Genomic DNA, 27,630 nt, shown 5'->3' on the forward strand with positions numbered 1-27,630 from the left:
CTGAGGTCCACCACATTTTATCATGTGCTGTTAGAAAAATGGAAGACACAGCCGTTGTAGAGCTGTCATTTTTCTTTTATTCTGATTTATATGTCATCTTAAGCAAAAGTGCACTAACACTAGGCTTCAAGTAGTCGGATAGCAACAGCAAATGCAATAATTTCCCCAAGCATTTCCCACACACCTATAAAATGAGAGAAAAAGCTCTGGAAAAAAAAAAGGCTTCATGAAATTCATGTCTCAGTACCTGATGTGTAAACTCTCTTGTGTGAAACCAGAGTTTGAATCCATTCATTTCTCATTTAAGTCTAACTTCCCCTGTGTAGATGCGTTTCATGCAAAGGCTAAAAGAAAAAAACAAATGTGGACCAATACATAAACCAGAAAGATTTATTCCCTTTATAATCTGAAATCCAATATCCCTGCGCAACTCCTCACCCCGGAGTAGTGAAACAAAAGCTGCTTATTATGCCTGTGAGCCTGCAGCGTATTTTAAATTGTTTGATGGCTAAATGTGATAAAACCAGTGCTACCTTGACTGAGTTTCTTGTGAGACATAGCCCTTGAAGACCTTAACTGTGATCTAAACCACAGAGTGAGACATTCTTTTTTGGCTTTGACATACCGTGTTTGAGTGTGCTTCCATGTATCTCCATTAACATGAATTATTCCTGAGATAAAGGAAGCTTACTCACGCTGTGGAATGGCCTTTTAGACCCTTGGATGTTTTTGTTTTTATACTTGAGCTTTGGCAGTGTATTATCATTCATTTATTCTACCAGCTGTCTAAGAAATATTATTCACATAAAGTATGTCAAATACAACCAGAAATATTCATCTTGGAGTTTTCTCTGGGTCATCTGACTTAGATGTAGTTTTAGTCTTTTGACACAAATGTGTATTAGTTTTGGTCACATTTTGGTCATTATGTTGGTTGTAGTCAACAAAGACTGACATTTTAGTCTCATTTTTGTAGTTCATTTGACGTTTATGTCTCCTTCTACTTGGGTTGGTCATTGAGGTAGCTCAATAGCCAACTGATACACCTACATCTTGAAGAGAGGTGGACATGTGTACATCATATCCTTTTTCAAGCAAATGTTGGCCATTTGAGCAGAGAGCCAACCTGGACAGACACACATAATAAATGTTGGCATTGTAAATTTCTGCAAACCATGGACATGTTACATTTGAACATTATTATAAAGCGGATATGTAAAATTTCATGCTTCTTTCTTCAATCTTAACTAGTCCATACATATCTACCAAGTTTAATAAAAATCGATATGGCGGATAGGCCTAGATAAGAAATTAGCTCTCTAGCGCCCCCATTTGGTTTGATGGGGTCAATAATGGAGGGGTCCCCTCAGATTATGTGTGGTCATATGCCTACAGAGTTGCGTGGTGATGGGTGAAACCCTTGAGATGTTATACACCTTTATGTGATGAGCCATGCCCTCCGCAATATTCATTGCCTTATAGAAGCTCAGTTTTAGTAAGTTTTCCAACTTTTGCCAAGAGGGAACTTATATTTATAGACATTGGTCCCTAGATTTTGTTCACCGAGTTTCATGCAGATCGGTCTAACTTCCTAGGAAGAGATCGATTTTAAGTGTTTTTCAAAAAATTCAAAATGGTGGAAAATCTGTATAACCGGAAGTTATGGGTTCTTGAGGCAAATTTGTTCCTCATGAGGAGAGACATCTCTGTGCAAAGTTTCATGTCTCTACGACATACGGGGCATGAGATATGCCCATTCAAAGTTTGCAATTTCAAGCAGTTGCTATAGCGCCCCCCTTTGGCCAATTGATGTAATATTGCTTCATTCGCATCCTCCCATGACCCTCTACCACTGTGCCAAATTTCACATGGATTGACCAAGTCAGTGAGCAGAAAAACGTGGAACAGAGACACAGGCAGAGTTTTCGTCATTATATAGTAAGACACTGCTGTGGTTAACGTGTGGTTAGGTTTTTTCTGCTGCTTTTGGCCGTGCACCTGTTGAGTGGATTTATTTTTGAGAGCGCTTGCTTCTTTCCTATGTGATTTAGGTTTAGACACAAAACACTTGATTATTGTTAGGAAAAGATGATCTTCAACCTGTTCTCATTCAGAAGTCCTCAAATACTGCCACTTGGTCAGTGATTTCTGTGTCTGTGTTTTTTCTGAATCTAACCACATGCCCCTCTTGCACAAGGAAATGAATGTAAATATGAGGTGTTCGACCAATGTAAGTCAATTTATAAATAGACTGTGAGGACCTAACAAGCAGAAACTGTACATTTCCTGTGAAAAAGGAAGTGTATTTTGAAAAGACACAATGCATGTAACAGGCATAAATTGACACAGCCTTCCAGAGTGTCAACAACAGATGCACCCAGGATTCCTAACACGTCATATGTAGACGGGAAAGTCCACTGACCAAGAGACGAAATTGTGACAATATGTGCTAGTTGGAAGTGAGAACATGTTGTCATGGTGGTCACAGGCCCTTAAAAAGTCTAACAATGTGTTAAATACATATTTACTGATCAAAAAAATATATATATATTAAAAAGTATTAAATTGTCTTAAATTCAGATTGGATGGGTCTTAAATGTTTTTATGACACATCACCATGAGAATTTCTGGAAGAAGGGGAAACACTATTGAGCAGAGTAACAGAATTCCACCCAACACCTGTTTGCAACAATGCCTCTATTTCCACCCTCTGTATGCATTTAGATCAAGCAGTGAGTGTGCTGAGACCTTGCTGGCCAGCCTGCTTGTTAGTTTATAACCAGTGTACCTTACTGGTTTAGTTTAGTGTGAACTGACATTACAGTGTCAGCATGGGTTTTCTCCAGGGTTCTCCAGCTTCCTCCCACAGTCCAAAGACATGCAGGTTAACTGGTAACTCTGAATTGGCGTGGATGTGAGTGTGAATGGTTGTCTGTCTCTATGTGTCAGCCCTGTGATAGTCTGGTGACCTGTTCAAGGTGTACCCTGCCTCTTACCCAGTGTCAGCTGGGATAGGCTCCCCTTCTACCTCTAACAGTATAAACGGTTACGAAAAAATGAATGAATATCCACTTTTGGTGGCACTATCCCTGCTGAAATCACAGCAACAGGTCGCTACAAACACCCCTGTTTTGTTCACTGAAAAGCTGCAGGGAGCACAGGAATGACCTGCTAAAAAACAACAGGTTTTGTTGTTTGTTGGTCTCAAACAGGAGTCTCTCACCTAGGTGACACACCATCCACCATCCCCTCCACCTCCCACTGACAAAGTCAGCTTACATACTACAAATGTTGATAAGATACGTATGAAATGTACAAATTTTACATATCTGTACTTTGCAGTGTAGCAACTGGCAACATAGGTATGTCAAGACAAAAAAAGGAAATGTACTGCTGTGTTTGGGCTCTACAGTAAGTGGCAGATAACAAAACATTAAATATTTAGTGTTATAAAGGCCCTTACACTCATCCGAGAATCTAGATTTTGGGGAGGTATGGGACCTGTTAGGATGACTCACCGATGGCCCATTAAGTGCCAACTAAACAGGAACACTGTAATGCTAATGATGTGTTCGGGCTCTCTTACCTGCCAAGATAAGAAGCTGTTTCAACTGATTTCACCATTTAAACAGTAACGGTAATATACTCAATATTTGTTGCTCAGGGAGAAAGTCCCCAGACTCCCTTAAAAAAATATGCAGTTTTGTGAGTCACTGAGTTTGGGTAATCTTTATAAACTTTAAGAAACACTGTCGTATGACTATCCTCTTTATTTGTGCCTTCTTGTAAATTTGGCAAATGCAATAGGTGAAGTTATTTTTCTCTCTGTAAAACAAACATCGTGTCAGTTTGTCCTGGCGTACAGACTACTCTGCGTCTAGATAAATGATATGTCTTGTTAAAAGCAGATAAAGTCAGCTGCACAGATGAGGGTCGCACACGCCGTGCGGTGCATGCACAGTTATTTCTTACCATTCATTTCCCACCCCTGTTGCTTTCATTTTTCACACAGCTCTGTTAAATAACACATCTCGTGGTGCTTTCACGGCACAGAATAGAAGGTATAATCAGTAACTACAGGCAGATCTCTTTGAGCTGCCTCCGTGCTCGCTCTCCTAATTTGAACAATATCCCATGATTTACGTTTGCTAATGCATAAAAACAACAATCTGTATCAGCGCTTTACAAAAAGCAGCAGCACAATATTTTTTTGACCTTATGATATGATAATAACAAGCGATTCACTATTAGTGTGCTCTTTGTGGGAAGCACACTCCCTCATACACTGCAAGTATGATAAGAACAGCTGATTTCAGGCACACGCGGGTCAATGAAGATGTTTAGTGGCGACAAAGTAAAACAGTCGCACAGCACAATTCTAGTCTAGTCGTGCAACAAGTCAAGCAGCTACATCAACTTCTTTTTTATATGTATACATATTTTATGAAGGTATTTAGGCTTTTTTCAGACAGCGCTAGCAGAGATATGACAGGAAGTAAGGGTGAGTAAGATGCAACAAAGTTCTCAAAACAAGAACGTTGTGGTGCGGTGGGCATCTTGACCCATTTAATTCGACTGATAACAATAGTGACCACAAAAGTTTTCAGTTATAAGGCTCTGAAAATGTTACCAAATTTCACAAAGCCGGAATCAAACCTGGGTCACTGCGGCAAGGGCGGAGCCTCTGTACATGGGATGCCTGGTCTGACCACCAAGCCACCAACGCCCCTCCCAAGCAAAAGTTCAGTAAGGCATATTAACATAAAGATAGGACAGAAATCCTTTTTCTAGGCTCAGTTTCAGTGAAGTTTTGGATATGAGGTATCTAGGTCCAGATGGCCCAGACAATGCATACAACCTTTCAGTTGTCCCTCAAAATCAAAAAGATGCAGTCTTCAGTGATGGTGATAGCGGTGGGTCAGATATAGACTTTGAGGAGGCGACAGGCCATTTGCCAGCCAGACTGTTGATTTCACATGCTGAACTAGGGCTGGGCGATAAATCGATTTTATCGATTAATTCGAATTTGTAGTTTAGGCCAATTTGTTTTAATGAAAATCGAGTTTCTATTTAAAATCCGCCACCGCTGCTCCACGCTGGGCTCCCGTAGTTCAGAGTGGGCTCACCCCTCCCCCCTCGCGGTTGATACACAAACAACATGGCAGCGAGCGGGGAAGAACTCGTTCTCAAGAAAGGGAACGAGTTCTTCAGCGCTTTTGTATGCTCACCTGTGTCTGTGTCTGTGTGCTCACCTGTTTCTGTGTGTGTGCGCATCAGAGCCGAACTCCGCTGTGCACGACACCGAGAGCAGAGGGGGATTTTAGACACGCATCGTGTAGGGACAGAAATGACATACCGTTGTGTAAATAAGATAAATAAGTGTTACCAACGCCTAGCTGGCAGACCTCCGAACCGTAGTAAAGGGACCTCCGAAGACCATTAGCTCTTTTAGCTTGTGTTAGCTCGTTGTGGCAACAACACATAAACAACGGGACTTTGTCTGCGTTAAAGAACAGCACTTTATTTTCAGCACTGCAGGGATGATGCACAACCTCTCTCATCAGTGTCTGACTTTTACATAGAGGGAAATAACTCAAAAACAGCATGCAGAACTGCGTAGGCTTCTTCACTGTGGCTTCTGGATGTAAACAACAGAGCACATGCCTCAGTTTCTTCCTGGGGCGCATCCGTCTGACGTCACACACCACACCCGGTGCACTAACGTCTCATACCCCCTACATCAACTACACACATACAAAGGTAAGGTAAGATACAGTAAGGAAAGGTAACCTTAAATGACTTCTGTTGTGATCCAATGTAATGGTAGGGGAAACACTGCCGTATGATAAGAAAGGGGTCAGGTGGAAAGCGATCACACATGCAGTCGCCATGTATATTGCAAGAGATATGGCTGCAATTTTTTTTTTTTTTTTTTTTTAACTAGGAGGGGAAAAAATCGATTTAAATCGTGAATCGGATTTGTTGTGAAAAAAATCGGAGATTTTTTTTTTAGGCCATATCGCCCAGCCCTATGCTGAACATATGCAAACAGATCATGACAGGAACACCTTTATTAGTGATTATGACCTCCCCCTTCAGCCCGTTCTCATTCCAAAGACACCTGACGCCAAAAGCCACCTTTCGCAACAGTATGTTACCAGGCTGGACGTAACCTTTGGGGTTGCTATGATATGCCCTATTGGGGCAGTATGATATGCTGCTGGACGCGGTCAGGTTGAAACACTACTGGTAAGGATGCAATATAAGGAGCAGGAAAGTCTGTCTAGGGTAGGTAGGTCCAACAAACCCTGGACTTTCACCCAGGAGCCGAGTGTTCCCTTATTGTCCTAGTATTGGTAGCACATCCTGGAATGTCAATAGCAGATGCAGGAGGATACCCAGCATGTCATATGTGAATGTGAAAGGCCATTGACGAAGCAGTGACATATGAATGTATAAGGGTTTTTTATATGTAAAGTAGTCACTCTAGAATGTGATAGAGCGTTCTAGTGGCAATGCTGGGGACTGCCAGTGACAGAGTTTTAAATGTTTTAATAACTGAGGTGGGATATATAAGAATTTGGATGACTGCATAGGAGATTATGTTAATTTGGTCAGTAAATGGTAGGTACACATTATCCCACCTGTGACAACTGACACAGGTTTTCTCATTTTCACCTACCTTTCTGTGAAAATTTAAAAAGATTGATTATTTCAAAGGGTTTTCATTCATTCATTCATCTTCTAACCGCTTCATCCTCTTGAGGGTCGCGGGGGGGCTGGAGCCTATCCCAGCTAACATCGGGCGAGAGGCAGGGTACACCCTGGACAGGTCGCCAGACTATCGCAGGGCTGACACATAGAGACAGACAACCATTCATGCTCACATTCACACCTACGGACAATTTAGAGTTACCAATTAACCTAGTCCCCAATCTGCATGTCTTTGGACTGTGGGAGGAAGCCGGAGTGCCCGGAGAGAACCCACGCTGACACGGGGAGAACATGCAAACTCCGCACAGAAGGGCTCCCACGCCCGGGATCGAACCGGCAACCCTCTTGCTGTGAGGCGAGAGTGCTAACCACCACACCACCGTGCCGCCCCTTCAAAGGGTTTTGTCAGGAAAAAAAAAAATTGGATTAAACAAGTTAACCTCTAACCACCGGGGGCCCAAGCTAAATCAGCTGCTGAGGAAAAAATATTTTGCATGTCTAAGACTACATTTAATCAAGTAATTGGTTCATTTGGCCTTTCTTCCTTCTGTCACCTTTTAGCTTTTCTTTAAATGCAGTTTTTATTTGTTTTTGTTTTGGTTAAAAGGTGAATAGTTAATATTCAATCAGTATCAGTGAATATTTTTCATATTTTCCATTGAGAAAAACAAACACTGGCCTTGGTTTTGACCTTACACAAACCTGGCTTGGACTTTACAAACTACTACAAAGTCACCATTCTGCATTTCAAGGAGCCTTCAGCTAAAGGTCCAACATTACGTGCAACCTGACACACAAGTCAGAGCAACCCAAATGTTTTCTAAACCCACCATCAGCATGAATAGATGAATTTAGCTAACGTGCTCTCTGCAATTCCTCAATCACCATTTGAGCTCCCGTCTTTCGCCGGCTCGCTCAGCTGTCATCGACTCCATCGGTGGCATGGCAGCCGGTTGGCCGCGCTTTTGATTTATCGAAGTGAGTGGGAAACTATGAAGCTTACTTTGTGACAGCTCAGAAGCTTTAAAATTTAAGATGTCATTGAGTTGATGAATGGAGAGAGGAGAGGCTGAGCCTGCCCGCTGGCGTCATATGTCACTGTCCAAAGTGATGAGGGACCCTGCCTGCTGCCCTGTTACACCGACCCAAAGGCTCCTGTGGGGGACCTTTCATTACTGAGGTTGGAAGGATCAGAAATCAAATTTTCTGTAGAATAGATGCCCATGGGTTCTGCATAGTAGAGTCTGTTCAACTTCATAAAGGTTTAGACAAATGTTTGCTCCCAGCTAATACTAGATCTATACCTGAACTGCACACAAGACATTGAAACCCCTTTTCTACAGTCAAGGCCTGGCTTGGTTTGGCTTGGCAGGGATTTGCATTTGCATTACAACAGGGCAACCCACTTCAAGGCGTGTCTTTGACTGATGAAGGCTTGTCTTGAGTGATGACATTTGAAAGCAGTGGGCTGGTCCGCCCAGTTATTTTTGCTGCATGTGTTCTTCCATCACACAGCAGGGCAGGTTAAAGACATTTATCTGTTGGAGGTGAGCTGTTTGCAGAGGTGCAGTAAGAGTCTGTTGTCTGCAGCTCTTCATCAGACATTTCACTGTGGCTGTTTGTGCTTTCACTCTCCTCCCTGCCGTATTATTAGACTTGTCTTTATTGAAGAAAAGCCGCCAACAAAGTTCAGTGAAGTCAGTGATAAACACAGTTAATTTCCTACAGATTCTTCACAATAAAAGTCCCCCGTTATTTTATTATGTAGAAACTTTTATTGTGAAGCAGCAAAATAAGGAAATGTTAAGTTTTCGAGCAGCAACTTCACACAATTTCTGATACGGCAGGTCGCAGACATGAAACAGTAAAATAAAGCGGATACCTAAAGTAAAAACAGGACGCAGGAGAGAAACTAAACTCCAAACCACAGAGATTCAGTTGGAGGATACAAAAGTACTGAGAACTGAACACACAGAAACTTTTAAAAACACTTTTCTCTCTGGTCTCCTGCAGACAGAGGTGAGCAGCATCTTGCAACACGTCTCGTTTGAGGTCATTGGGAGCTGGCTGCAGTCGGTGAGATGTGACCGCTACCCGCTTGAGGGTCGGCGGCCTGGCTTTTGGACCTACTCCAGAGATGGTCCATCTCTGGCACAGCTTGGCATGGCACAGTGCATGTTTATGGATAATGGAAACACAAATCAGCACGGCATGGCTTAACTTGGCGTGGCCATAACTGACAGTGGAAAGGGCGATAAGATAGATGCTTGGGTCTCCTGCCATTACTGTCATCGGTGGCAAGCACTTAAAACAGACACATGCAGGGATAAATTACTGAACGAGCCACCTGGCCAAAGGCCCAGGTGACCCCCCTGGCCTTCACCGGCAAAGTGTCACTCAAATTAAATGATACAAATCAGGAGGAGACTCAAAATGACCATATAAGACTATGGAAATTACCAGAAAGAGAGACAAAACCACAAAAAGATGCATAATGAGTACAAAAAGCTGCAAAGAACAGTAATAAAAGAGACAAAACCACCACAAAGTCTTTGTGTCCTGCCCCCTTGTAGGAGAGCTGGTGGGGCCTTTTTTATATCTCTGCCCAGGTGCCCATTGCCTCATAATGCGCCAATGGAAAACATGGCCTTCAAGCGATGATAATTTGATGAAATAAACACATAATAGAGCTTGACATCCATATGTGAAATCCAAATAATCACGGCAATTTTCAAATTAGAACCAGATTATTGCCACAATCTGTACAGCCAGAGTGCCGTACATGTTTTGAGACAACCGGTAAACTGTAATTTTTAAATGGAAAACACACCTGCTGACATAGATGGATTTTCCCCCTTGCGAAGCTGACAAATAAATTTGCAGCAGTGTGACTAATGTGGATCCTTTTGTCTGAGTTAGTGTCAGATTTGCTGCGATAAAAGGCAACAAGTAGGAACATTAGCATAGAGCTCAACTGGGGCCACCGACTCAAAGTGCTGCGAGGAAACAACAATGCACAGACACAGCAAGATATAAGGGGAGCTGTGTCTACCACATCAATCAATACAGTGTTGGGAAATGCACCCGGGTTATTAATTGTTTGCCCGAGCACCAGAAAATGTAATTAATACATTGAAAGTGGGCCACCGGCTTCACACTGTACACCTTGGCGTCAGCCGAGCCATACATCATTCCTTGCATTCATGTGCGCTCATTCTGCAGGACCTTGACTGTTTTATATTCAACATTTGTTTTCAACACAACAGCAGACTAAAACCTACTGAATCAAACCAAATTATTTGCTGATCAGGCTAAAAGGGGCCGCATTAATGTCATATCTATTTCAGTTTTAATGTATTATTCCCATTACGTGCTTTGTCTAAACCCATAGTTGTAAATCGTAAGGGGACAGGGGATTAGAGATGCCTATATCTGTGACAATATGTTAGCTTAAATGGCCAGTTGGTAATGATGATAGCAGCTCAGCGCTATGTCAGCCTATCTCCAGATAATGCTTTATAGCTCCAAACTAACCTCCACCCTGGAATTATCCAGCCATGTCTCAAGCCTGCTCGTCACTGTTACGACTTTTAAATCAGCCAGTCTAATTAGAAGCTAGACCAGCGCGGAAACATGCATTCATCTTGCTAACAGGACCCACTTTTTTTCCCCACAGCTGTACAGCTCGGTGGACTTTGGAAGAAAATGGCAGCTCATCCACGAACACGTCACGCCGAACAGATTCTACTGGTGAGTCATCCCGCATCTCACATCTATTAGTCTGCTCCACTCCTCTTCTGCAAAGTTTTGTTTACTCAGGAATGCAGAAACTGTTGCTCATGTTCTGCGCGACTGAGCAAGTGATATTGATGGCTTAGAACAAGGTGTGTGACTGACTGGTGATGCTGCTGAAACTCTGCACATTATCTACCCCTTGATACAATCAGGCAAAGATTAATCTCCTCCTTCAGAACACACTTTGCATTCAGTGGCCGAGGGCATGTCGCATTCCACTTCATTTCTCACACACGTTCCGCTCATATCAGGCATATTGCACATAAATATTTAAATATTGTTTTTGTTTTTCTACATCAGTAATAGACAGAGGAGAGAGGTGGCTTTTCTACAGACGCAAACATGCAGATACAGAAGCTAACATACAGTATGAGGAGTTATGACTAATAATGGATCCGGGACGTCCCTGTCACTTCTCATCCAGTCACGTCTGCTGCTCACCCCCCCTGCAGTGTACCTACTACGTCTGAAAGTGCACACTCATCACAAATGTAGGTCCTGATCTATTCCAGCTCATTGCTCCTCTCTGAGGTCACTGGGGTGTGCCCGGGATTGCCGTTGGCTCTGCCCACACTAACTTGCATAAATCTGGAGCTACTTCCGTGATATAATCCTAAATAATGTGCAGGATCCATCGCTGACTTTGCCCTTCACCACCAAAGCCCCTTCAAGGACATCTAAACACTGGATGGGCCTCTAGCAATGGCTAGGCAGGCCTCCAGTTGGCTGCATTTAGACAATGGCTTCATCAGCCTCCAAGGGATATGAAATATCACCACAATGGGAACTCTGTTTCCATCTGGTCTAATCCACAAGCAGTAAAATGAGCAAGATTTTACCCAGAGATCCTCACAGTCAGAGAGTGTGGTGACCCTCCACCACCCAGTCAGCGATGAGTATCTTTCTTTGTGTTGTCGCATTTCGCTGGAAGGGAACTAGTGTCAAGTTGCTGTTGCTTCAGTATTTAGAAAATGTACATTTGCTCTCTTCCTCTTCCATCCTTTCTCTACGCTGATGACTTTCTGGTATTTTTTTCCTCCCTTTCTTTTTGCTTTACATCCTTTTCTTTTCATTGCCGTTCTGCGATGGTCTTTCATTCTCTCCAAGGTCTGTCTCCGGCCTCGACAAGGAGCCAGATCTGGTCCACATGGAGGCTCACACACCAGATGGAAGTGAGTGTCTCCTACACACACATACACATCAAACAGGAATAATGAACAGGTCTCTATAGGAATGAATTCCTCAGGGGAAAAGAAGGCATCCCCTGGGAAACGGCACCGGCTCGCCCCACCAATAAACCCAGTGCATGATATCTGATTAATATGGCCTTTCTTCTCTTCCCTTTCACTCGCTGAATGTCAGCTCCATAACTCTGAATGGCAGTAGGTCTTCCATAGGCGACATAGGTGAAACTGTTTATGCCCACCTGTGATGTTGCATCCTTTTTTTCTCATATAACCACTGTGCGATTGACAGCCCGAGATGCTTGTTTGTGGTATCTATGCACGATAAGAATAAATCAGGTGCTACAAAGGGAGGTAAAGTAGTCAGGGAAAATGTCACACTGCGTAGACAGGTGGAGTACAACCCTACACAGTTCAACACACAGAAATATCATCGGAGCGCTATATTAATTATCTATATAGTTGAAAAGAATGCAAGGATTCAAAGATTCTTTCAATATATCACGTGTTGCAGATAAAATATTGCTTGCAGTCACAGACGTCTCATAATTTCTGTGTGCCTTCATATGACAGATGTACAGTATGTCACATGCAGAGCTCAGATGTGCACAGAGGTGAACAGGAACTACCCATTCCCTGGGTACATCGACATCAGCTCACTGGTGGTTCAAGATGACTACATATTCATACAGGTAGGGCTCTAAACAGTCAGTTATTACCTGGTACATGATCTATGATGCTATGGGGACATTATCAACCCTGAGTTAAATGTGTCTTACATATTGAGGAGCCACTATAAGAAGCTTAGCTATTGTTTCATGAAAGGTGGGTGTGTATTCTATATTGTGTTACATCTCAGGATTTTCTAAGCTGCTTATGATCACAATGGGGTCAAAAGAAAATACAAAGTCACATAAGCACAAGCTATGACTAGCTTTTTGGCTGATGTTTTTACAACCAGTGGTCTACTTCATCGTTCATCAGATATGGAATGACATGAGCATCCTATTGGACAGGTTTCTGGCCACCTGAAAACTGCCAGTCCAGTAATTCATTCCAGTATTCACTTAACTTACATCTTGATTTGCTCTGCTTGCTCAACAGCAGAGGTGTGGATTCGAGTCAAATGATGACTTTAGACTAGGGCTGTCAATGAATATTCTAAATTTGAATTTAAATTGGAATTTGAAAAAAAAAATGGACCTTCGAATGTGAAAATTGATATTCCATTGTGGAGAAGGAAAAAAAACACCACCGCAGCTGTCCTCTTTGCGAGTGGGCGTTGGTATCAGACACGCATTTCTCCACGCTGGTCGACAAGCGGTTCTGCTTCCAGCTGTTGTCTCCGTCACCTGGCTTGGGGGGGGGCAAGTGAGAGGTCCACAGTCGTTTATAACATAATGTTATAGATAATTGTTTTATGTGTTTTAATGTGTAGGTATGTAAATGTTTTCAAAGACGTTTATGTTGAAATAAAAATACCTACAAGTAGTTATGTTTCCTTGTATTAATACATATACAAGTATGTTTCCTTGTATTAGTTTGCCCTCTTGTGGACATAAAGCGAAAAAAAAATTCAAATGGTTCGAACCTATGAGTTATTTTTACAAGGAATATTCGAACGTCATTTTTTAGCAATTTTGACAGCCCTACTTTAGACTCAACAAAATCAAAAACTTTCAACTTGACTTGAACTTTAACACCAATGATTCGGGACTGCACTTGGACTTAAAGAGATAGTGCCCCCCAAAATGAAAATTCAGCCATTATCTACTCACCCATGTGTCGAGGGAGGCTCAGGTGAAGTTTTAGAGTCCTCACAACACTTGCAGAGATCCAAGGGGAGAGGGGGTAGCAACATAACTCCACCTAATGGAGGCTTACGGCACCCCAGATTCAAATGTCCAAAAACACATAATTGAAACCACAAAGTATCTCCATACTACTCGTCCATAGTGATCCAAGTGTCCTGTGTTTTTGGACGTTTGAATCTGGGGTGCCGTCAGCCTCCATTAGGTGGAGTTGTGTTGCTACCCCCTCTCCCCTTGGATCCCCGCAAGTGTTGTGAGGACTTTAAAACTTCACCTGAGCCTCCATTGGCATAGGGGTGAGTAGATAATGGCTGAATTTTCATTTTTAGGTGCACTATCTCTTTAAGGCTTTTGATTTGAACATACTTGACACCTTCCCCCTAAACCCAAAGATTAAAAAGTATGATATTTTAAAATTAATTTTCCTTCATTTCCCTGATTAACTAAGATTAAAGCTATTCATTTCCAGCAAATTAACACTTCAGTCCCCTGATCCACTTTGTTTGAACCAATCTAATAGCATTCACTTGCAGGAGAGAACCATAAAGAACTAACTTTATGGTTTTGAGCACCAGTTGGAAAAAAATGATACGAAAGTTAATTTTGGTCAACAAAAAATGACTTGCAGTATGCAAAACATTGGAGTCAAAAATTAAAGACGGATACACAACAACTTCCAACTACATTCGACATGTGAAGCTGCACAAAGAACAATAAGCCCAGGCTAATAGTAACATAGTCAGCTAGCTAACTCTTAGCTAACATTATTACTCTGTTATTAAAATGGCATTACACTCTGCGAAGAGCATATTATGACTTGTTTGTGACTCTAAACTCAAAATTTAGGTCTTGGAACTGTATTCTGGACTTGCCTGTCTTGACTTGGGACTTAAGAACAAAGACTTTGAGACTGAGTTGTGATTTGGAAAACAATGACTTGGTCATTTGGCCCTGATATGTGTCTGTGGCACATATCAGTCTGCTGATGTTTGTCAGTGCTCGCCAGCTACACGTTTCTCTTGACTGTGGTGTTTTGTGTTTGTCAGGTAGATTTTAGTGTGTCGGCAACACATCGTCACTACGACCTTGTCACATATTGATGTTTAATCATGGACTTTCCACGTCCAAATATGATATGCAAGGTACCACGTGTGCATTGGTTGTTGAAATCCTGGGACACCGTGTCCCCAAGACCTTAAAAGATGGCTTTTTCATCGGCATCTGATGCCACAAGTCACTGCCCAAGCACCGGATTTCGACGACTTGCTGGACAGGCTGTGTCTTGACCAGAAGACAAAAACAATGAAGCTAAAAGTTCTCAAGGCTGCATCTTTCTGTTTTAGAGTATGCACAAAACCCTTTGACATCACAGTCATTTGACATTTATATTCAAAATATTCCTAAAGCAGATCCATCATTAGACCATCTTTTTGATTCTTTACTACTATTTTTACTTCTCCTGCCACACAATCACAGAGATATGTTTTCAAAGGTTTCATGCACAGTATCGCTCATATGACAGATTGGGCTTGGCAGAAAGTAAATATGTAAAAAAAAAATCATTTTACTTTAACCTCAACTGAACATTTATGCTTTGTTATTTTTTCTGTGAAACTAGTCTAGTTTTAATATTCATCCTATCCACTGCCCGGTGTGTCATATTAATCATGATTTGTGCGACAGAAAAATCTGAAATGGTAATGTCCTGAATTCCAAGTAACACAGATGCAATTTATGGGTTGTGTTTTAATTTCCTCTACAGCATGAATATTATTTACTTTGACATTGTGCAAATGAGGTTTCATGCGTTTAAAAGTCAACAGGAAAAGTCAGCATAATTACATGGCTAGTCCACAACAACTGCAGTTTTATTCAAATTTACCTCCAACAATTGTTGTGGTGCTTTATGTCCTAAAAAGTTGTTTTCAGCTTCTTTGTTTAGGGATAACAGTTTTGTTCCTATCTCTTTACCTCTTTGAAATATAACTCTTTCCAAAGGTTGTAAAAATACCAATGCATGTTCAAGCATGCAACTGCTGGCACCACCTCCAACATTCTTCAGATAAATCTCTTGCCTCCGATAGTTAAGTGACCCATGTCCTCTGAAAACCTTCCCTGACTCTGTTACAACAAGCTGATCCAAAAACCTTCCCTGACTCTGTTACAACAAGCTGATCTCCCATCATTTATAAAATCCTCCACACTCTGATCCCCTCACCTCTCCACAGTCCATCAAGCATCACGTAGTTTGACAACAGCCTGTGCAAAACTTGTAAACCTGAATCACCCTACGGCACCAAATGTACTCTGCACATGTATATTTGTGCTATTAATGATATATTAAGAACATTAAACTAATAAATTCTGCCTTGTGTTATTATTGTTAGTAGCAGCAGTTGTAGTATTACTTGTGACGGTGCTCTTCCAGGTGTTTGATCCCACTAAATGTTTTATTCAGTAGAGAACAGGGATTGTTCAGAAGCCCACTTACCTGAGCCACCTACAGGCAAGGCCTTCCTGCGAAACCCTCACTGGCCTTGGCAGCACATTAGACAAAGAAATAGAGTTGTTCTCCAAAGATCCTTCAATCCTGTTTGACCTCTCTGAAGTCTTTCAAGTAAACTCACAACCACTCAACCTAAACCTCCCCTTCAGTTCTAGCACCTCCACATTTTAACACGTATGCGTCACAGACGAAAGATCCTAAAAGGGATGGGAAAAAAAAAATCAATCATACCAATTCCTCTTAAAGTTCAAACCGCCTCTGGTTACCCCAACATCGATCTCCTGCTCCTTCCCTCGATTGCATGTGGGACTTGTTCTGCAGTGCTCAGTGGTAGTCTGCTATATTTCCTCTCCGAGCTTGTTTTCTCTCTTCTGAGCCATTCAAAGCACTTACAGGATCAGTAAAAGAATCAGCCCTGTCATACAACATTAAAACTGATATCACTTCTCTTCAGCAGAGAGCCACACGTTTAGTTTGAAGGTTTTCCTCTAATGAATTTCATGTTGTTATTGATAGGAGGGAGTTTAGGGCCTGCAGTCTCACTTTGCTCCATGTCTCTATGTGTGTGTGTATATGTATATAGTGCTTGACGCCCATGGCCTCTAGGCTAATGACAGTCCTCCAGCACCCGCCAGCCCCGTATTTTCTTGCTGCATAAGCTAACAGCTAACAGCTTTAAGTGTTTGCAAAGGGTCTAGACCATTATGGACGACTTCTTTTTTTCTTAGCCTGCAGATGAGGCTTGGTTAGGCAACTTAAAGATTTCTCTTGACAAAGAATAATGAGACTATTGATTGTCCTACGAGATATTTACCAAAGTCCACTTTGAAACCACCGAGTGCATTGACACCTAGAGAGGGCAGCATCCTCTGAATGCAAGCCAGGAGATCGCTATAAATGACCAAGTCTCCCTGAAAAAAAAAAAAAAAAAAATTACCCTGTGTATCCAGCAGAGCCTTGAAAACCAACAGGACAAAGAGAAGGAGAGAAAGAGAGAGAGAAAGATTGATGTGTGCTTTCACCCACCACTTTAATTGATTGGAGAAAATATGACATGGTGTCAGTGATGAGGTTACACATGAGGCCTTGATACAAGGTGCCCCCTGTATTTGTTCAGCAGCACAGCTCCATCACTACAGGGCTAAGAGAAATAGTGAAAGAGAAGTAAAATGTTGCTAAAACAAAGCTCAAATAAAAGCAAACTCCAGATACTAGAGGAAAAAACTGTACTTTACTAGGCAGTTATTATAATATAGACTCACAGCCCCCAACTTTCAAATATGCTCAAAATTTCCCCCCTCAATATATTGTTAAAACAAAATAGCCTAAAGAAAAAGAAACGCATTGCTACTGCAAGTAACCATGCACAACCATCATTAGCAAATTAAATCATAAGCATCAATAAACTTATCAAATTGCCATTATTATTACTACTTGTTCTAGTATTAAGGTGTTCTGCAGTTCCGCGTATGGTTTGTCCATGTGGTGTTGCTGTACATTGGCAGAAGGCTTTGCTTGACTACTGGGAGTACGTAAAATCAGTGTCAAACACTGTACTGTCTCTATTTCTCATCTTCCCAATGTGTTAAAAAGTGAAAAAACTAGAATGTAATATGAGTGTCATGGATGCTATATCACTGTTGACTGTTATGGTTTTTGTTAAGTGTTAGTATATCCATAGAAATGTCATAAAAAATCATAGTGTGATATGTGAGAAACAGTCATAGGGTATGTACCAATCCCCCCAGAACAGTGCCTAGCCTTGAGGCCAACTTTACATAGAGGCCAAAAGTGGAATTACAACAATCAGGTCAGTCACGTGATGCAATGGGGACCCCAAAAGAGGCATTTGTAAATCAGTGGATTTTTTTTTTGAGCTTCACAAACCCCCCCAAACAGCTTGTTCCACTATCAGGATTTGATCCACTTGGCCCGATAACATTTGGAAAGTCTCGAAGAGCAGCATGATTTTATTCCAATTCATGCGGAGGGCTGAACCTGACACCACATGCTCAACTGGCAGAGGGTAGCCTCTTGGTCATGCTTGGCTGCTGTAAGTCTTCTGTGCAAACCCAGTCTGACTTTGAAGTCGCCAAAATCCGGTACCTGGGCAGTGACTTGCAGCGTCACACACTAGCGAAAAAACCTGTCCTTTGACATCAGCATGGTATGCAGCCGGTTGTTGTCATGGTTTAATGGCGCTCGGTGATGTCAGGGGAAAATACAGAGGGGCAAGATCAAAGTCACAGCAGCAAAAGTCCAAGTAGGGCAGGTGGGATGGGTCCAGACTTACACCTAGAAGAGCAGTGTTCACGGCCCATAAGATTATAAAGCCAAACCCTGTTCTTCTGTCCTAAACCTAGCCATGCGCTTTTGTTGTTGGAGGGAAAAAAAAAACGTCAATTTGCGCTGTTGTATTGACACAGTGCATTTATTTTGAGAGACAGTATGTAAATGGTAAATTACCGGTGAAAACCGAAGCGTATTTTGAAAGAAGACAATTCATGTAACAGGCAGAACTTGACACTGTGTCCCAGAATGTCAACAACCAATTCACCCGGGTGCCTTTCACGTCACATCTAGACGTGAAAAGTCCATGACCATATGTCGATATGTGATGAGATCAGAGTGAGAAAGTGTCTTGCTCTATTGGGGCACAATGTGCAAGATCCAGGAAATGCCATCAAGCGGTTTTGGCTTCATGTACCTCTAAACAAAACTCATAGGAATGAACAGGGCCTCACCTCAACCCTAAAATGGCACTCAGTTATCACAAATTGACCCTGATCAAAGATTTTTTTTTTTTTTCAAAATGCTCTAAAATGGCCACATTAGCTGCTGAATTTCTGAAAAATATCTTCTAGGGGGAATCCCCTCCTCAAGGGTTGGGTCCCCCAATGTTAAATAGGTGATTACAACCCTGCTTTATATCCATTGTATGAAATTAATTATGCTTTATGTGTTTTAGGTTCCTACATCAGGGCGAGCCACCTATTATGTGTCCTACAAGAGAGACTCGTTCATACAGATCAAGCTACCCAAATATTCCCTGCCAAAAGTAAGTTGCAGCAAAATTAGCCTGGCAAGTATTTTGACTTCTTCCTTTCTATGACTCATACAAATCTGTTTTAATTTTAGAGTGTCACAGAGTTAATTAATCATAGACTCAATTAAGTATTTCCATTCCTAGCCTTGCAAGCTTGTGAATTTGACTCTGTTACAATGGCAAAATTTATGTAGATTGGTTAAAAAATGCATTAAGCCACAGGCGTGTCACCAGCTTTACTTTTATTCGTCTGCTTTCCCTTAAAATCTGGCATGTTGTCCTCTTAAAGTCCTGCTTTTAGTAGTGGTACCACACTTAGAGCGAGCCCCTGAGTAAGCTATACATTACAGTATGTCGTCAAGCATTTATATTCACACCGCAGCATTGATCTCATGACCAGTCCCACAGGGTCAGCATGTTCTAATCCGTCACCTTTCCGCTTCCAGTCATAACTCCTCTTAATCTTTCCCTGCTCCCTGATAGGATTTACACATTGTCAGCACTGATGAGAAGCAGGTATTTGCCGCGGTGCAGGAGTGGAACCAGAATGACACCTATAACCTCTACTTGTCTGACACCAGAGGGATCTACTTCACCTTGGCCATGGAAAATGTCAAGACTACTAGGGGCATCGGAGGGAACCAGATGCTGGACCTGTATGAGGTAGTATCTTGATGAAAGTGGTCACCCTGGGGGGGATACATACAGTGAGGTTTTCGTTGATTGAATCTATAGGAAGTTACAAGGACTATTGCTTTCTTACTATAGATCTGCCATAAAGTACAGTCTCATGCATGTGGCAGCACACAAACAGCAGTGCAAATGGGTTTTTTTTTCCAATTGCTCGTGGTTAAATGTGCAATACATTTTGATTTTTATGTCCCATTACACAAAATAACTTGTATCTCAGACGGGTGCATCAATAGGGTTGTCAATCGATACCAGTGACCCAATAGTTGCCTCGCTGCTGCTGAATTTTGCAGCTTATAAAATGTTGTATTCTTCTCTGGAGCAAATACTTCACATTTTCGAGGCCCACATCTGATCCAAATGTTATCGGACAATAAAACACAGGATTGAAAGATTAGTTCATGAGGACTAGTTTTAGGACTGAAGTGGCTCTGAAGGAGCTATGTGAATCAGACTCCTGATGGTGTCACCAGGTTACCAATTTTTAACAGACTGTCTGGGTCACAAACTGCAATCATGGGCATTTGGAGTGTGGGCATTTTACAGGCTAGCAGGCTACATTATGGGAAATGCAGAGCTTAACATGGGCCAGTACCTCTACATTTTACCATTTGATGTACTGGAACTTGTTCTTCTCACAAACTGCCACTCTCCCATATCAGGTTCTCTGGGCAATTCATGATGTCCCTAACAGGGATGCATGGTATTGGACTCCCAATATGCTGATATGTAAGACTTCTTTGGCGATGTATTTGCTTATTTTCCCTACATAATTTTAGGGATCAAGTCTCTTCTGTAGTGGAATTAACATCATATTAGAGATGCATACTCTTGCCGTTATGGCCCACCAGCAGATGGAGACATGAAATACAAAATCTTTCAATATATGCAACATTCTTTTATTGTGCACAATGAGAAAAACCATGTTGGTCAATTGTTCATTTTAAAGCTGATATTGGCCTGTGCTGATATCATTGTGCATCCCTGGTCCCTGAATAAACCTCATTACCCAAGGGGCATATGTGATGCTTACCTGTTTCCGTTGACGCTAGCCTATTTTTCTCTGTCAGGAGCCACAATCAGCTCCAGCAACCGAAATGCTGTAACGCTGCGCCCACTGGTATAATGTTACATTACAACAGTGTTGGCCTGGATCCACAAGGGCAACACAAAGAGAATACGAACAGAGTCCAAGGGTGACCCAACAGAGTTTTGAAGGTCAAATCCTACATTACTAATGGCAGGTCGGGAGCAGCAAGCTAACCTTAGTGCCACTCCTAGCAGCAAAGAGCCTGTTGATGTAGTGTTTACATCAGTAAAACCACCTGCGCCTACTTTCAGCGCTCATGATGAGTGGACCGTTTCTTTAAAGCAACACGGCTCATATCTTCCACCTGCTGTTAGCGAACTTACCCGTAAAATAACTCTTTTGGTTCTTTTGGTTGCTCACTGTAATCATAATCACTGTAAGTGTTTTCCATATATTCATATATGTACTGGTATGTATTACTTCACATTAGACAAAAAACGTCTAAAAAGCGCACAGCTCTGGATGTAGAGTTTGCCATGTTGTTACCGGCTTCTTTTTATGATACGCATTCAATGCTATTCGACTTCCAGGTCAAAGCCTGGGGCAAAAACTGTGGAGCATGCTCAGAGTGTCTTGGCCAGTTTGGGTCTGATGCAGGAGTAATTCAACTTTCAATTGCATTATCTTGGTGTGTTAGTCCGACTTTTAGAAATTCAATGTAGTACCATTTCAGTTGGACTAACATGTATTTTAAAAGTCCAATTTTATTCAAACTAACACAATAAATGGCACTCAGAGCAGCCTCACCCGTAAATATGCATAACTTCAAGTCTTAATTAGATTTAACCAAGTTTTTAAATTTTAATATTCACCCCCGTACAGTCGTTATAAATGTTGAAATTACGTTTTTATGCCGGGCTGTGAACATGTGTATTTCAGCTGTAAAGTTGGGCATTTTAACATGGGGGTCTGTGTTGATTGACTCACTCTTGGAGGCAGCCTCAAGTGGCCAGTTGAGGAACTGCAGTATTTGGCACTTCTACATTGCTTTGTTGCCACTTGGTTCAACCCAAACATTATGGTGCTTGGTTATCTTATTTATTTTAAAGTCGTGCTATTATAAATAAGGCAAAAATATTAATGATGACAATGCTGCTGCAGCTGCTGATGTTTATGAACATTATACACGTCACTGAACTACATACTGGTTTTTGATCATGTGGGAGCAGTACTCAAAGCTGTAAACACAACACTGATATAGTATCACCATGCTACAGTGATGAATGTGTGACCAAACAATCACCTACTTACATATTCAGCGGACATTAGTAAACATAACATTAGATATGTTTATGGCACCTAATGAACTGTGTCCAATATTCCCTCCACCCACTACTTGCTGAGAGAAACATCTGGCTTTAAGGTGCTGAATGCTCCGCTAGGTCATGTATTTGCTGATGTTGTATGATGTTTGGTACTGGGCAGACAGTATACAGCCTGTATGTATGGTAAAGACAAAAATGACTGCAGTTGCCCAGTTTGTATTGTTTGCTTTGCATACACAGACTTTGGAGTTTGTGTTACACTTACTTGTCTCACATGGTTAGGTTTGCATTACAGGCTGTCGTCGTCCATCTTCCTGGCAGCAGACATATGCAGTATAAAGAGCATGCTTAATGGGGCTCATTGCCATGCACCTCTGGACTTGTAATGACCTTGTTAGCTTACTGGCTAGCTACTGTATGTGTTTGCATTAGCATTCATAGCAGGGAAGTAGATTTCCCTCATTCTCTACTCCCTAGTGAACCCAGTTTATCACTCCTACACTGGCAGGTGTGGCTGAGAGTGAAGGAAGTGAGATATTGGCCAGCAGCAGTGGCAGCAGTGTGGTAATTAACAATGCCATTACCTCTCCTGCACAGTATGTGTTATGTGTGTGTGGCTCTGAGTGTGTGTGCACCTCCTATTACCATGCGGCAGTAAAGGCATTTCACCATGCAGCATGCAATGATAAGCCGTTTTAATTACATTTGTCACACGGTCACAGCTCTGTTCTTGATCAGAACCTAAACAAGAGATAGATGATACACTGTTGCCTCTGATAAATCAGAGCCATTACACAGGGTAAGATATATGCTATGGAACTCATCCCATTTATTGCTGTTAGATCCTGACAAACTGCACTTCACAGAACTAATGTTCCAGAGAGAAGACACAGCTCCAGTCAGAGCAGAGGGGAGACAGAAAAGCAGTGAAAGTTGTTTTGTTCCCCTACTTAGAAGTCATGTGTCTTCCCACAAAGCTTCTCTTCTCTTTGCATCCTCCTCCCTAAAATCAATTACGCTATTTCCACACAGAAAATTGCACAATTATCTTCCAAATTAGAAGGATGATTTTATTGTCAATCAGATTGGATAAGGGCAAATTCTGTAATCATGAGCCTTTGTTGTGCAAACTAATTTTCTGTTGACATCAGGGCTCTACATCACCCGCTAAACGTCCCTCCAATCTGAGAGGTGGTTTAGCAGGTGGCTCTCCGACAATTATCGCTCTGATTGGCCTGGGCTCACTGTGTTAGGAATCATTCATCTCTTTCTCTCCTTGGCTATAAACAGCTCTGAATGATTGATTGGAGACCTGAAGTGGATTGTTGTCAGTGAAGAGTATTAGATGATCTGGATAATGCTTATACTCGTGATAATGTGGCCCTTCATGGTTGTTTTTGATTTATTTATTTTTCAGTTTTTTTTAGCCAGAAGGCTTAAACCAACAATGCTGTGATCTAACAAATGAGCCATATGATAAATTGTAAAATGTTAAATTGTTTCACATTAAATAACTGCAAAATCCCTGCTGTTTAGTACAGATGCTCCTTCTCACTGTGTTTTTTCTAGATTGGTAGACATGTCTTAATCTACCAGAAATTTTGAAATGGACAGACGCATGGGCTCTACTCCTCTCATTAGATAACATGGAAATCAGCAAGTCTTAAATGACAAATTGCTTAGCACCAGAACAGCATCAACCTGGTGGATGAGGTGCTTTCAGATGATAGTGAAAAGCTTGAGTTGTTAAGTGTTTTTGATGTGATGTCTGTTTAGATCTGTTTAAATATTAAAAGTGAAATATACAGTGACATTTTGTAAAATACAGAATAACTTTAAAGCTGCACTTGTCAGTATTTTGAATATCGTCAATGCATCAAATTGCTATGTGTTATTTAAATGGGGGGTCAGTTGTAGTGACCAAACCACTTATGTAATAATTATAATGCAGGTCTGTAGGTCCCTTCAGCTTTAAAGACCTCTTTAGCCACTTTTCCATTTCCACCTAGCAGTATGGTACGGTACAGTTCAGTTCAGTACGCTTTCTTTCCGTTTCCACTGTGAAAAGTTGTGGATGGTACCAATGGAACCATCCCATAACCGTCCCCACTTTTGGTCCCCCCTCTGTTGAGGTACCTAGTAAAAGGTGGAGTTGTGAACATTGCAGTCTGTTGATTGGTCAGTAGCGGTCACTCTGCTCAGGACTGAGTTGCAGCTGATTTTGAGGCTCGTGTAACCATTGTTCATCTTATCAACTTTATAATATGCCTTTGCTGCATTTTCAGCTTGTTCCATTGCCCCAGAGTGGCCTAAAAATACAACAAATAATGCAATTCACTGGGCTGACTGTTGGTGACTTTTAAGGTGGAACATTAATTTGTAATGTTACTCAATGTATGTGTTGACGACATGAATCCATCAGCACACCTGAAATTTCATATGTCAACTTTGACCACACCATTAGTTTTGACTGTCTCTCTTGGATGACTTGGATCTCTTGGATGAAATCGTGACTTGGACTTGGATTTTTCGTAATAACTACAAGTGTTTCGACTGGATTATGTGAACTGCATATATTCGAATCCTCACTCAGAGAAAAAAAAGGGCTTCAGCAACACTAAACTCCTGAGCTTGCCTGAGAAGGACTAAATACATCAACCCACTATTTTTAAATATCCCATGGAGAGAGACTCTCACTGCAGCCTGTTCTATTTTGTTCTGAAAATGTTGGCGTGCAGCCTCGTTCTGTGGACGATAAACAAGGTGCAGACTGATAAAGGAGGAAATGCAGTGAGTACTGGACGGAGCAGTGAGTGACAACAACCCCGCCCACATTTAAGAGCACTGTTTGCGGTGGAAACGCTAATCGGACCTAGGGTCTAGGTACCATGTTTGAAGGGTTACTTTTGGTTTCAAAAGTACCATACTGAAAGTGTTTGGTAGAAACGGGGCTTTAGCATCATTTAGCTCATTGTTACGGTTTTACAAAAACTTGCCTTACAAACCAATGTCACCAACAAAGAGCTAAAGAACTGGATGTTTTCTGTGCTGTGGATTGAGACCTGATGCCATCTGGACAGGAGTGTATGCATAAATCATCCATCAACCACCCAGCCATCATCTGATTTAGAGACCTGCACTTGCATGGACATTTCACCTACCCCTTACTGTCCTTGTAGGCTACGTTGCTTTTTAAATTATGTATTTTATTGATGTATGAGTGTTTCATTTATCCATTTATTTTAATGATTACAGAAGCTGCTTTTAGTAATTGCTGAGGTTTCCATGCACAGTATTGACACTGCAGCAAATATTGGTGGACATTTAAGCAACAAAACTAAAAACTGTACACTTGACAGAGGAAACAGATCTAAACCTCCTGAAATAATCATTGAAGTTACGCTGTTTCTCGTGCATAAATGCTCAGTTTCTCGCATAATGGGGTCTCTGCTGCAGCACAGCAGCTCTGCATTTTAGAGAATGACATTAATATTTTCCTCATTAATGATGTATTATTTCACCCACGCACAATCCATTTGCTTTTAATCCGAATGATAATTTTATGACCTGACCCACCTGATCTGTCGATTTACCACAGTGCCTGAGGACATAACTGCAATCTACAGATCACTAGTGGACACAAACACGACTCCTAATTAATGGTAATGTTTCTTTGTTTGTGCTATGGGTAAACAGGCAACCCTTTGGTAATGTACACCATATCAGCTTTATAATATGCCTTTGCTGCATTTTAAGCCTGTTCCATTGCCCCCGAGTTGCCTAAAAATACAGCAAATAATGCAGCTTTAGGTGCAAAGTGGAGCAGAAATGGATAGTTAACTCTTTCACAGCTGGCACGGAGTGTCAATTTGACATCAGGAAGACATTAAACTCTTCTGTGGTGCAGTGGTTAGCATTGTCACCTCACAGCAAGGGGGTTCCTGGTTTGAATCCAGGGTGAGGGGTTCAAAGCCTGGGGTGGGGGAGCGTGGGTTTACTCCGGGTACTCCGGCATCCTCCCACAGTCCAAAGACATGTGGGTTAGGCTAATTGGTGACTCTAAAATGGCCGTAGGTGTGAATGTGAGTGTGAATGGTTGTCTGACTCTATGTGTCAGCCTTGTTATAGTCTGATGACCTGTCCAGGGTGCACCCTGCCTCTCAGCCATTGTCAGCTGACAAGCTCCAGCCCCCCGCGACTTCCAACAGGATAAGCAGTTTTGGAAAATGAATGAATTAATGAATCAAACTCTTGCGTCAGATGTTAATATTTTGGTTGGAATGGAAATCAAGATGCCAATATTTTAAATGTCTTCGGATGTTAGACTTTCATGTTGTGTGGACGTTAAGACATTAAGTTTTGTTCCATGTCAACATGACATTGGCATGAGAGGTTTGGAAGACATTAAATTGTGGTTATTTAACAGCACAACTCAAAACCAACAAAATGTAAATGTCGTCTGTCACCAGTACTCTACCTCAAATTGACGCTGGCATTAGACTTTGTCCTGACATTGAATTTTGGTCCCCCTCAATTTTGATATTGCAACCTTCCAACCATATTGTAGGGTTGACTATTGGTATGATGAAATGATATGGACAGCTGGAACAGTCAGTTAAGTTCAGAGGATGACATCACTTTACTGTAATGCAGCCTTTAAAACCAGGAAACAACACTTACGATATCCCATTATCCAAAATCTAAGACGATATCTAGTCTCATGTCATAATATCCATCTCATATCGATACATTGCCCGGCTCTATTCTGGAGTGTAAAATGCTAATACTCCACATTATAGTGAGCAGCAGTTTGCCAAGGATGTACTTTTGCTGTAGTCTCTATGTTGTGTTGATATAGAGATGATCTGTATTGTAATATTTTTATCAACCCTCAGTTGTCCAGTCCCGGTTGACAACAAGCCACTGTATGCTGACAGTCATGTGAATGGCCATGCCGACCCGATGTTCTTACTAAAAAAACAGGACCCAGATCACCTGGTAAAGAAGCCCATTATAACCAAGACACTACTCTGATTTTTTATTGTCCATGAATATTAGATAAGCCACTAAACTTATGATTATGGTCGTATTCTTCCACAGGGGAAATCCTCTCCTCATCCGAGTTGTTAAAGACGCCACAACCTAAATTTAACCAAATGTCAACGTCTAACAATGTTTGTGGCCCACCGGATTTGCTTGTAAATAAAGAAATAGAACAATCCTGATAATTGATCAATGAGTTTGGTCTTTTATTAAAGAAAATCTCTGATATCCTCTCTGGTTTCCACTCTTTGAATCTGTTTTCTGTATTAAAAATTGAATTTGAATTTTAAACTAAGGTTATATTGACAAAAGCAAATTAAATATGTCAGCTTGGGCTTCAGCTTGTGATCAGCCTTGCAGAGAAACAAAAAAGGAACAGCAACAAGAGCGCTTCTGGAGCATTGATGATTTATAAGGGGGAAATAAATAATTACCAAGAGTGAAAAAAAAAAAAAAAAAAGCTCAGCAGGATGTGGCCTAAAAATC

General features: G+C 41.5%; 1 protein-coding gene across 1 annotated transcript in view; it reads left to right on the plus strand.

Moving 5' to 3' along the window:
- sorcs3 (sortilin related VPS10 domain containing receptor 3) overlaps positions 1-27,630 on the plus strand; it is a 314,383-nt gene that overhangs the window by 201,982 nt on the left and 84,771 nt on the right. The window contains exons 5-9 of the mRNA XM_049571881.1: positions 10,391-10,464; positions 11,617-11,681; positions 12,267-12,385; positions 18,979-19,068; positions 19,540-19,719. Of these exons, the coding sequence (XP_049427838.1) occupies positions 10,391-10,464; positions 11,617-11,681; positions 12,267-12,385; positions 18,979-19,068; positions 19,540-19,719 (528 nt within the window). The remainder of the gene's footprint in view (positions 1-10,390; positions 10,465-11,616; positions 11,682-12,266; positions 12,386-18,978; positions 19,069-19,539; positions 19,720-27,630) is intronic.

Source organism: Epinephelus fuscoguttatus, linkage group LG3 (assembly GCF_011397635.1).
Source record: "Epinephelus fuscoguttatus linkage group LG3, E.fuscoguttatus.final_Chr_v1".
NCBI classification, from domain to species: domain Eukaryota; kingdom Metazoa; phylum Chordata; class Actinopteri; order Perciformes; family Serranidae; genus Epinephelus; species Epinephelus fuscoguttatus.